Below are 13,045 nucleotides of genomic sequence, written 5' to 3' on the forward strand. Positions count from 1 at the left end.
GTATGAGGCTTTTTTGTGTTGGGGTATTTTTGGTTTTGTTTTTTTGTTTTGTGTGGATTTTTTGTTTGTGTTTTATTTGGGTTTTGGTGGTGTTTTGGTTTTTTTTGTTTTTACTTACCCATGCTGGCTATTATACTGTGTACAGGTAACCTAGAAGTTCCATGATAAGATAATTTTGCTTCATGGTTTTTTCTGTGCTTTTCTTGCTTCTTAAAAGCAGAATTCTCTTCTTTGGTGATATTTATATAAAAGCATATGTCTGTAGAACTCATGATATATCGAGGACCTGGATTCAGCAAAATGTTTTTGTTATCTTCCTTTCTAACACCAATCAGACAGACTCCAAACCTTAATTAGAAAAGGAAAGGCATAGTTCATTTTGCATAGTCCTTTATATACCAGAATTTCCACTATCAAAAATGAACCTCCAGTATTTTTTTTATATTGTGCAGATTATGAACACTTCCAGATTTTTTGTTGACAAATATGTTTGACAAATGTTATCTCCTAAATAGGCTACTTCTGATCAAGCAGTTTTTATGAGCTCATGAACCCCTAGGTGTTTGAATCCAGCCTTCTTAATCCCCATTATATTCTTCTAATGCTGTTCCAGTTGATTTTTTTTCTATCAGATGAATTGTCCCTTCTGGGAAAATATTAGTAGAAGAATGGATCTATAATGGATATATAATATGAAAAAGTATTCTCCTTGTATGAATAATGAAACAATTGAACGTAATGGAAACCATTTTGAGAATTAGAAATGTATTTGATTAGTGCCAAAAAATAAGGAATTAAAGCAAAAAAAATCTTTCACTTATTAAGTATGAGAATAAACTGTGTTCAGGGTTTGATGTATGTTCATTTTGTTAAATATATACAAATAGAAGTGATTTGTGTTCAGTTTGTATGTTCACCTCACGTAGCAGCACTGAAGAAGTGATGCATGATCTGGAACCTAAAGAAGATATATATAGCATCTAACAGAAAAAAAAAATTTGGTTTTATTTTGAACAATCACCAGAATGTAGCATGTACCACCTTTAAACTGAACATTTTGGATAAAATGAACACGCCACAAAGGAAGCCAGATTTCCAGCTGACACCTAAATAAATTTAAAAAGAAATACACCAACACCCTTCCACCCACCCATTTCTAGAGTGTTTTGGACAGGGAAAGGGACTCGCATTCTCATATAACCTCTCTGAGGTACTTTTTTTTTTTCTCTGGTTGTCAGGCTTATCCTATATAATCTTTATATTCTGTTCTCTCAGACCAGGCTGGCCTATATAGAACCAACATGAGTTTTTACCTGACCAGCTGTAACTTGCAGAAGAATATCCCTGAATATAGTAGTAGCCAGATATGTAAACCCAGAAACAAAGTGATGTGTAATACTGCACCTTTGAATGCAGAGCTACATTGCACACAAAACAAATAATTATTTGTTTGAACTTTTAATTGTTGATGGGAAAATAAACATACCTTTTATGTGCATGGAAAGAAGCATATGTGAAGCTTTTCCCCTCATACTCAGCAAAAAATGTGCTTTCTTCCAGGTTAATATGATACACTTCATTACCAGAGCATCTGCCGTACATTTTCTGCCATTGTTCCGGCGATTGCTGACTCTCCCTGAAACATGTACAGATAAAGAGATAATTTAAAACTTAATGTAAAATTCTTATTGATCAGAACAATGTTTCATGGCAATGGAAACTACAAATATTTATTAAATGGTCCCATAGGCTAATCTGAAAGATATATTTGAGATTAAAACTTGGTAATACTGTAAATACAGAGATTATTTTAATGAATTAAAGTGCATTTTCTGCTAAGTAATAAGCATATAAGATTATGTACTTTAATATCAGGAGAGATATGGCTGAATTACTTTGAATTCACACCTAAGTAAATTCACCGCAATTTAAAGATGACAGGTGAAACCAACAGCAAGCTCATCCTATCCATAAAGACAGTTTCTTCAGATGCTCCATAGCAGATTGTCTGGTTCCTGTTTGAAGTACGTAAGTAATCATTAAAAATAATTTTGTAGGAGACACCCATTTAGCTTTGGTCACTTTGTCTCTAAGGAAGAGTGTTTTTCTGCATTTGCTTATTGGTTATCTTCAGCATTTACACTACGGGCATTTTTAGTTACTGTGCCTTGTATACTCTGACAAGTATACACCTTTTCTCTGGTGCAAGAAAACAACTTATTACTTTAACCATATTAGGCATATCATCCTTTACTATATGCAGCTAACATTCTTTATCCAAATGCACCGTTAGTGGAAATATTCCAAACCTCAGCTAACACCAAAACTTGCAGAATTGGGGCTTCTGTCAACTTCCTACTTCAATAAGTTTCACGTGGAACCAGGTTCTGTCTGCATGAGTTTTACTGCATATGATGGATGCGTGCACATATATGTAAACACACACAAATATATATATGCAGATAGGACATAATAAAACTGACGGATGCGCTCTGTGTTTTGTCACTTGGAGCTAAGATCTCAGGATACTGGGATATGCTCCTTTGTGCTCATTTATACATTTTCAATATCTTAACACAATTCCTGTTTTTCTTCAATTTACTATTCTCCTCCCCCTCAGCATAGAAACATTTTGTTCAAGATGGAAATAAGTAGACTGTTTTTATTGCAACAGTATTAACAAACAGTGCACTAGGTGTAGAATAGCAGAACTAGAAATGTAATTACAGACGAAAATTTTTCCATATTTCACATTTCCCCCTAAAATAAAACGTTCACCTGTTTAAAGTCTGCTTGGTTCCAGTTAGCTGTCTAAAAGCTTCCCATGGGGCTGTTCTGTAAAGATCACATTAAGTTCAAGTCAGAAAGGCTATTTTCTTCCAACATGTTGTATCATAATACAAGCCCTAATAAACTTCTATTACTAGGTTAGATAATTAGATAACATTTAAAGAAAAATATTAAGATTAATAATTAAGATCAGTAATAAAATTATAAATATGATTCAAGGTAGAACTTTGGTGTCTTACAGCCCGAGACTGATTTCCATAAACAGCTGAAAAGACAATGGGGTTATTTACATCTAGTTTGTTTCATCTGAAAAGTAGCATTAAAGACCAAAGCCAATTGACACAAACAGCAGCAAACTTCCCCTTAATTTTAATAGTAAGTTGATCTGGCCAATGCTGCTTAGAAAATGTACATTTTCTCCAGCCTCCTTATATATTAACACCAGAAGATAAGGTGGTTTTAATTTACGTACATGTGTTTCTTTTTGTTCACTGTTTATTGTATTATCATTCTAATTAGAATAATAGAGAATAATAATTTTTCTTGTGTTCTGCTGCTATGTATTGCCTTAAATTTCCAGTAATTTCCTGGTGTACTTATCTTAATGATTATCAGAAATGAACTTGAATTATTAACAGTGTCACACTATTTCTGAATAAATATAGTAAGTCGATTCCCTGTGGAGTAAGTTCATTCCTATTTATTACTCTTCCTTGTTATTACTGTTCATTTTTAAGAGTACAAGGAACAGCTGGGACAATGTTTTATCTATGAACTGTCAATGAACTGTTTAATTCCCTTAAAATATAAGTCACTTAGGTTAAGATCATAACTTCACTAAATTAACAAATATTAAGAAGCTGGAATTTGAGAGTCGTCATATTTTCCCTTAATGAATGACTTTTCACTAGGGAAATGACAAAGTAAGAAATGTTCTGGTCAGTTCCTTGAAAATCTCCTCTGGTTACATGCACCTGAATACTGTGTAAAAAGACCCATTTCTTGTGGAATAGAAAGACATAGGTAGTCACCTGAATTTGGTTATCCCTGATAGCAACTTGAACAAACATTCCCAGTCACTGTACTGAAGTTACTAAACTTGTGAGTCAACAGACATAGGGCTTCTGTGAAGGGAAACATGAACTAATTATCAAGAAAATCTTCCCAACAACTTTGAATAGATTTTAAAGATTACCCTCGGTTGGAAGAAGTTTATTCATTGTAGTCTCCCCATAATCCAAGTCTGTTCTTTTTATATAAGGAAGTCAATACTGACAGGGATTTAAAACTTAAGTCCTAAATAAAGTTTAAATCAGGTGCTCATAATAACCAGGATAACAAAAGGATAATGAAACAGGAAATGAGGTAAAGGAAAGCAGTTCTTTGTTAACATTGGAAGTCTATTTAATAGATACCTTTAATTAGATCTAATTTAGTATTCAGTTTGGGTATAAATGTGTGTATAGTTAAAATTTTTATTTATAGTTTAATCTATTTTCACTTAATCTTTTTACTTATGCTTAGCCACACTCAAACGTTCATCTGACTTCCTCTTTCGTATGCATAAAGGTAATTTAGCCTATTTCAACAGTTAGCAGTTGATTTACCTATTGTTCAACATTAGAAGATAACTAGAAAAGCAAAACCAATTATTCTGATTTATAAATTTGTCAAATCAGTTTTATGTCTGCAATACAATAATAACCTGTAGATGAAGCTCAAAACTGACACCTATTTTGAAAACAGATTTCCCCCTGAAGACAATGAAGTGCAGAATCATTTGCTTTACCAACACTGTTCAAACACTCCAGAGTCAGTGCAGATCTCAGATGTTTATGAAGAATGTAAGTTTAAAAGAAATTTTTCCTCTTAAACATTAATGTATATTCAATAAGAAAGTTTGAAAATAAATTTATTGACTTAAGTATAATACTTCTAAAGAGCAGATTTATACCTGTATCTAGCTACGAGTTTATTTTAGTTAGCAAGTGTCTAAATCAATTATGGTACTGCTCAAAAAAAATTGTGAATAAAAAAGTATAGTAAGTACAAGGTTGATAAAATTGGGACATTGAAGTGGAAATTCAGGAAAGACATTATTTTCACATATTCAAATATTTCATATTATTTTTTCAATTATGTGTGATAACTGTCCTTTGAATTTATAATATTACATTCAAGAAACACATACTTGATAAAAGTCAATGGTTAAATCTCTAGTTGTTAAAGATCATCTTAAATAAATGTTCAACATAACAAAACTTCCAGATTAAACATGGCCAACCTAACACTGTTATGAGCAAAAAGTAAGCTCAAGTAAATCATTACTTAATGTTTTCAACAGCACGGTAGGGTTTTTTAATAGAATTGGAGCAGTCTAGCAAGAGGATAGCTTTGTCTTAATTTCCTAATTTTGAATGCTTGACTTGGTTACTTACTACCAAAATAGACCTTCAAATGAACATATTAAAAAGTAGGTATTCTTGGGTCTTGTTGGTGCTCTTAAGTAGAACTACGTGATAGATCCACGTTTTAATCTGATAAATTGGAAATAGAAATTTTTCATATCCTCTGTTGTGGAAGAGGCATAACAGCATGCAACAAATTGTTAAGTATTGGTGGGGGGGTGTTTCTGTTTGAAATTATAATATCTTGAGTAAAACTTCTTGATGCTTTTAATGTGCAGAAAGTTCCAATTTCTTTTTAAAAATCATAGTCGTCTGGGAGTTCAGGGTGAGCTATTTTCCAAAGAATATCAGTTATAACTTTTACAAAGGCTTGTTGGGTTTTTTGGCTTTTTTTTTTTTTAAATGGGAGTACATACTTACTGTCCCCTAGATGTATGAACCAGCAGTGTGATTAATGTAGAGGTAGCTGGGCATATACAATTTAAAGCTAGCATTGCATATTTGAATTCCTCTTCACACACAACATGATCTGTAGAAAAAAAATATATAAACTGTTTTACAAAAATACTTCCCATTGAAAGGAATTACCACTTCCTTTCTCTGACTAGGAAAACGGTGAAGATAAGGACAATCAAAATTTGCCTCCAGATTTTCATCTTCCACTTGAGCCTGTAGAGCAGCCATGTATGATTTGCCCAATAAATGCTCTTTGTCAGATTGCACAGGCAGAGTTAATTTTGCATCCAGTTCATACTTTCTGTCTTGCAGCTACACAAGGAGAGGGTGCAGTGGCTCTGTGAATCCCATTTCCATTATCTTGCTGTGCTAGCTGTATGAGTAAGTCACATAGCATAGTCTAGTTTGTATCTTTTGCACCTTCTGCAGTTTTGCATAAACTGGTATAGAGACATCAAGTGTTGTCCAGAGATATAATTTTGTGTTCAAGAAATAGCATACCTAGGATACTGCAGTGGAGGAGTGCTGATCAATTAGGCTGTACTGGCTTCCAGACTGGTTATTTGGCAGTGGCTCTGGGATTTTGTACTGCACTTCAGTATGTGATGTAGATTGACTGATATATCTCCCAGGAACTGCTAACAGCTGCTGCCTCCTTTCAGTCTAGGCAAGGGGGTGCTTGTTTTTTCTTTTCCAGTTTTTTACAACTTTGCATTCTTTTTACCCCGGTCCTTGCCTGGCTTTTGTAATCACAAAATTGTATCTTGTTCGTCCTGGTTTCAACTGGGATACAGTTAATTTTCTTCACTGTAGCTGGTATAGTGCTGCGTTTTGCATTTAATATAAGAATAACATTGATTACACACTGATGCTTTTAACTGTTGCTGGGTAGTGCTTATACTAGTCAAGGACTTTTCCAGCTTCCCATGCTCTGCCGGGTGCACAAGAAGCCGGGAGGGGAGGGGGCGCAGCCAAGAGAGCTGATCTAAACTGGCCAAAGGGATATTCCATACCATATGACGTCATGCCCAGTACACAAATTGTGGGGAGTTGGCCAGGGGCAGCCATCGCTGCTTGGGGACTGGCTGGGCATTGTTTGGCAGGTGGTGAGCGGTTGCATCACTTGTTTTTCCTTAGTTTTGTTTCTCTCTCTTTCATTGTTTTCCTTTTCATTACACCATTATAATTATTATTAGTAGTAGTAGTATTAAATTATTAAACTGTTCTTATCTCAACCCACAAGTTTTCTTACTTATGCCCTTCCGATTCTCTCCCCCATCCCACGGTGGAGGGGGGCAGGGTGGTGAGTGAGCCACTGCATGGTGTTTAGCTGCGGGACAGGTTAAACCGCAACATCGTCCTTAAAAGAAAGCATGTCTGCACATTAGTACTTGTTGTGATGGTCAGTACTATAGACATACCTATTTTTTGCTATCTTTTAATGGAATTTAGGGAAGGGGAGGGGAGAAGAGAAAGCAACAGAGAGGCATTATAGCTAGTATCTGGCTTATACTTAAAACTGCTAAATCTTCTGCACATGCTTTCAGTATTGTATGAATTATTATTCAACTTGGATGGCTAGTCCTTAAAACTCAGTTCACAGTTAAATGCTCTCTCTAGAGCTGGTGGCGGCATGAAAAGGAAATAGAAATTGCTCTTTAATGTCATTCACATATACCAGTGACAGTATTGAAACAGACATAAGAAGGGATAAGCACAAAACTTTCAACTTAAACTTCTTGTCAGTGTAGAGACTTAAAGTCATAAAGGTTTTCTAAGGTCATGAAGGCATTTATTGCATGCTAAGTAAATGTCTTCTGAATTTAGTGTTTGATTCAGTCTACAATACTTACAATGGGAGCAGAATTTGCTTCTGATGAGAAAGAATAATACAAATAGTACAGCTGATGATCAAAACATGAGCCATATGAAAAATACTGAGTAAAAGTAAGCAAATAATCTTCCCACCTAGATCTGAGCTGTCTACGTACCTCTACTTCTAGCTGCACTAATGTATCATTGAAATCTTCAGAACCACCTTACCTCTCTAAGCTACTTTCCAGACAGAATTTATAGTATAGCTGTAAGAGTGCCACTTACTGAAAACAAAAGTGAGGGCATACTTTGTATGCCCTCTATATTCCATTTTTTAAAATTTCTAGAGGATTTTCAGTAACAGAATCACTGACTACTGAAAGGAGAAATTAATTCTCTCATTGTCTGAAGATCAAGGCTTATTTAAATGTCATAGGGAAGGAAAGAATGAATTTAGTTATATAAAGACACTGTCAAATATAGAACAAAATGGGACTTTTCCTCCCCTAAATATATTTCAGTTATAGCAATTAAATATTTCCTGCAGAAAATGTGTCAGACAGAAATGTGTTCTTTTAGTTGACCATGTGCCATTAATAAATCTATTTTAATTTTAAACTAGAGATTTTGAGAGAGTAAGGCATAGTCGATTGCTTGGATGGAATATCTGCATTCCATTACCATTAGGGCAGATAGCAAAGATTTATGAAGGTGAATATTGACTTCCTGATATTGAAGGAAAGAGAATTCTCCATATTTTTGAATTTGTATAGGATTTTGCCAAACAACCTCCACTTATTTTTTTGTTTAGAATGTTGTTGTATTATAGCCAATACTTTTAAAAATAGGAGCAAGAAAAAATATACAGGAAAATTATTCCATCATCTTTTATTTCAGATCTTGTACTTGAACTAAATTGTACATGGTGACCTAAATATATATAAATGAAAATTAATAAATAATGGATGGCATAATGCAAATGTGTATTTCAGACTTAAATTCTCCATATGTTCTATACTCTCCAATGTATATGGTGGACTTTTTGGATGGATTTTATGTAAACTATTGTGTTAATAGAGACTATCACAGCAAAAAGAGATTGTTGTCCTACAATAGCCATCTTAATCTCATATGTGTAAGAGATTCACATTGTGTGGTCAAGTGTTTTTGCATCAGGAGCCATGGAACTGGGACTCGTGGGACTATTTTCATTTCTATTGCAGACTTTGACCTTGTGTGAGCTATTTATGCCCTTCATGACTTCTTATGCATCTGTAAAATGGGTAGATGAAAATAATACCCTACCTAATTGAGAAGCATTTTGAAACTTTTGAATTCTCAGATGTACTTTGAGAACACCAGGTGAAAGATTTTTCAGTGATCTAATTACCACGATTAGAAATATTGTAGCCGTTTGAATCATGAAGAGAGGTACGATGGGTTTCTTCCCTTGGCTGGAGTTAAGTTCTTGTATTAGACATAGATCAGGTCAAAAATAACTTCCTCGTTTCTCCAATTACTTGACAGATTACAGCTTGCCTATAATGTTACTGTGTTTTATATTTATGCTCAGGACTCTTTATTGTGGAGATGCGGTGAGGGCTATACAGAACTTTATCTGATGCTTTGTCTTCTAAAGTGAGTAGGGAGGACGCTGGGTGATAGCTCTCCCACTCCTCAGGTCTAGGACATCTGTCAGGTCTTGTGACAGCAGGCACTAGAATCAGCAAATTACTCATTCAGTGTGGCAGTGGAACAGCAGAGGAAACTGCAGTTTATCCTGAATATTAAATATGTCAAATCAGTTTAACAAACAGAAGAATTTTGATTGTATTTATAGTAAAGAACTATTCCATTTAGAATTTCCTGCAGTTTCTGTTGAAAATATATTTTGACAGAAAATTTGTTGCTAAGTCTGTCTCAAATAGATGTAGTAACGCAGTGCAGCAAGTTATGACTTCTGTAATGCTCTTGAAGATAAAACATACTCAAAATACTGATTTATGCCTGCAGCATCAGCCCTGTGCGAAGAATGTCCTAGACCTGACACGGTTATTCTGGGAAACCTTACTTTTGTCAATTTGATAAGTTAACATGATCACTACCAGACCAGATAGAGAAAAATGTCCATCCATTATCTCTAGACTATTTTTATCTGTAATTGGATAGATGAATCATCTGATGCATTCAATAGCTATTTCAGTGAATCTGGACTATGTTCCTATTGAATAATAAAATAATAAATTAAAATAAATAATAAAAATAAATCAAGGTTTAATGTCAGACTTCACCAGTCTGTGCTACTTCATTGGTGCATTTTGAATAAACAAAGAATGTCAAAGTGTATCCCCAGTCCCTGGAATTGTGTTATACATAATTTCTGAATAGTCAAGGTAAATGCATTTAATTTATTTTCTAGCAAATATATAGAAGTTGTATATAGAAGTTGTAAGTTCAACTTGGAAAATACACAAGTTACTCCAGTCTCTGAATTGCATAAATATATTGCTCTGTTGTAGACAATCTTCACTTTTTTCATGTTTGTGCTGAAATGCAAGGCCAGATGCATGCATTACAGGTACATGGCCTTTTGTAGCCCTGTGTGTTTGAAGGAAAAGCAGGAAGATTAAGAAAACCATATGTAACTACCAGTGAAGAAAAATGTAGTATTACTGAAAGAAAAACTGGGCATGTTAAGGTATTTGAATATTGAAAATTACTAAGGAGTAATCAAAGCATTTCAGCTTAAGACATAAGACTGTTAACAACAGTGATAGTGTTTTGTTATCCATCTGGTAACTGTCATGTTAGAGACACTGTATATTTATAGAGTGTTCACACCTTGACCTTGCAAAGGAGTTTGCTGGGACACACACTTATGCCCTGTGCTTTTCAGATTCCACTGAAGAATCATATTCAAGCACAGAGAAATATTTCCACCATGTTAATATATGCATAAGTTACCATTTTAAACAAAATAGTTAAACTCCACTGTAAAAAATAACAGAGAAAAAGCAGGATGCAAGAGTGTGTGTGTCTGGCATCAGGTGGAAAGACAGGAAACCTGCCTTTCTGACAGGCCCCTTTACCCCATGCAAAGTGTCTCCGTTATCTTGCTGTGATGACAAGAGTAAGTTCTCGTACTCTCATTAAAGAGAGGAAGACTGTAAAAGTCTTGTCTACCAGGTGGGAATAAATTATAACAATTACTTGTCTTATATACTGTTTCTGAAGCCTAAGGCAGAAAGCCTCCAGGATGCTATTCTACAGGAAAACACAGTCAGGTTCTAAATTTCAAGACTGTCTCCTGCAATCTAGGAAAACTGGTCAACCTAATATAAGCTGCTGAGAAACTGGGCTTTAGCGTTTTATAAATTTTCAGTGTAGTTAAAAGTTAAACTTTTGTTAGGAGGACTTTCCAGAACTCTTTGGTTGTATTTTTTCTAAATTTAGTTATAGTCTCTAAACCTGTGTATAAAGAAGGAAAAAAATATAAAGAAATCCTATTACTGAATATTTCAGGTTCATAAACATGAACAATATTGTTTTGGGAAATCCCCAGAAGAAAGGAGTAATTTTTTTAAAGGAATATAAAATTTATAAAAGAAGCTTTTGCATTAAGGCAATAATAAAGCAGTCCTGAATCATAACAGGAAAAGCAGTTAGAAAAATATTCCATGTTGTTATGACAAACTTTATTCATAAGCACTCTGGACAGGGCTGTAGTCTGCAGCCCCTGCTCGGTACATCTTTCAGAAAGATGTTGAGTTGGATGATATTAATAACCAAAGTAGAGTCCTCTTAGGAGAATGTATGCAAACAAATGTTGTTCTCATGACTCTATCAGTGGCCCAGCCATTTGCAGTAGGTGAGCATCCAGTGGTCATGTTTATACCATGTTTGTAACCATGCCAAATTTAAAACTGCATTAAAAATGTCCAGTGCTTTGAGTAAGATTAAATTCATCTTGAAGGAAGACATGTAATTCTCTGCTTTTACTGTTGTGCAGAGAGAGTGTGTGGAAATGAATGCAGTGATCCCTATGATCCATGTGAAATTCTTTTGGGATGTAAGGTGCTATATAAATATTTAGACTTACAATACAGTATTACTGTAATTAATATTACAGCAGGCTAATGAGGCACAAAATATGTAAGGTCTCCTCAAGCTCTGGAAGAACTACAGAACATAAATGAAGCCAGTAAGATACCGGACTGGTTAAATTCAGTTGAAGGAAATATTACAAAAAGAGGTGTTGGTTTTCTGTTGTTGTTTGCTTTTTAAAAAAAAAAAATATATGGTCTGAATTCTCAATCTGAGACTTAGAACAGATATGAAAGATTACCTCTGTTTTGCAAGTCTAGTTATATATAAACTCCTACAGAGACAAGCCATTAAAAATAATGAAACTCTTTTTAAAAATACAATTAGGAACAAAAAATTAACACAGTTACCGATAAAGAAAAGTTGTCATGGCTGGGGAGAAGAGATTATGTTTGTGCTGTGGGGTTTTAAGGGGAAGATGAAAAAGCACCATCGTTCTTGACACAACATGCGCCTTCTTCCCTGCTGTGCCATCTCTTACTTCGAGATTACACTTCTATAACTTCAGAACTGCTATTGATGCTTTTTTCCTCTTTTCTGACCTAGTGGTAAATTCAGTAGGTTTTAAAATTACAGCTTTAAATGTTTCTCTGGAATTGTTTTGCACTGGAATTGACTTTTTCATCACATTCTGGGATGATGGAGAAGACTAATATTTTTCCATCGAGTCTTTTTGAATTTTGCATGAATCAGCAATCTTTTCTTCCTTAGAATATCCCTCAAGAAAAATGAATTATCAAAATTACAGTTGAAAAGGAAAGCTTTGCTTCTACTTCATAGAGATATTCCCTAAGGTAGGGAAAAATGAGTTCATTATAAAAGTATTCGCGTATTTTTGCACATACACATAGAAATGTCTGTGTGTACCTAGACATGTATGTGTGTGTTTACAGACAAAGAGAGATCTACCTACATAGTGCAGAGAAACAGTCTGTCACATTACAGCTGCTCATTTCTTCTTATAAGAGAGGATTTTTTCGAATTTCTTAATATCATTTTGCATTTTATGTCATAGTTTCTAAGACATGTATTTTGCTGGATATAGAATTAAATTACATGTCTCTGCAAAATATTTGAAAGTAATTAGGATAATGTTTTTAGTACCAATTAGAGAAAAAAAACCACAAACATTCCAATGGGCAGATTTTTTTTTTAATTCTTTGCTGGATAAAACTTGGCCTTTTCTGAGCAGACCTTCTCATATACCCTTTTGTAACAGTATGCTTTAGTAGACAGAAATGATTTAAAGACATGGATACAGCAAGCTGGAAACCTATCCAGATCTGTAATTAAGGAGTAACAATGTGTTATATATAAAATAATTGTACTCTGTATATTATGTAACATGAAAGTAACAATCCTTAAAAGTGCTTATAAACAAGACTTTAACATAAAGCATGACATTTTACTATTGATAGGATATATACAGACCATGTTATTTTACAACACTGCACTCCTAATGCGCTTCTAAC

General features: G+C 34.3%; 1 protein-coding gene across 11 annotated transcripts in view; it reads right to left on the minus strand.

Annotated features, from left to right (window-relative positions):
• Positions 1-13,045, minus strand: part of KCNT2 (potassium sodium-activated channel subfamily T member 2) — a 144,229-nt gene that overhangs the window by 39,644 nt on the left and 91,540 nt on the right. For all 11 annotated transcript variants that reach the window (XR_010373412.1, XM_064454747.1, XM_064454744.1 and 8 more), the window contains 4 exons: positions 5,619-5,727; positions 2,779-2,835; positions 1,487-1,636; positions 119-348 (listed from right to left, as the gene is read on the minus strand). Coding sequence is in view for 10 of the 11 variants with exons in the window: in XM_064454747.1 (XP_064310817.1) it covers positions 119-348; positions 1,487-1,636; positions 2,779-2,835; positions 5,619-5,727 (546 nt within the window). In the remaining variant the exon portion in view is untranslated. The remainder of the gene's footprint in view (positions 1-118; positions 349-1,486; positions 1,637-2,778; positions 2,836-5,618; positions 5,728-13,045) is intronic.

This window comes from Phalacrocorax carbo, chromosome 6, assembly GCF_963921805.1.
Source record: "Phalacrocorax carbo chromosome 6, bPhaCar2.1, whole genome shotgun sequence".
In the NCBI taxonomy this organism is placed as follows: Eukaryota; Metazoa; Chordata; class Aves; order Suliformes; family Phalacrocoracidae; genus Phalacrocorax; species Phalacrocorax carbo.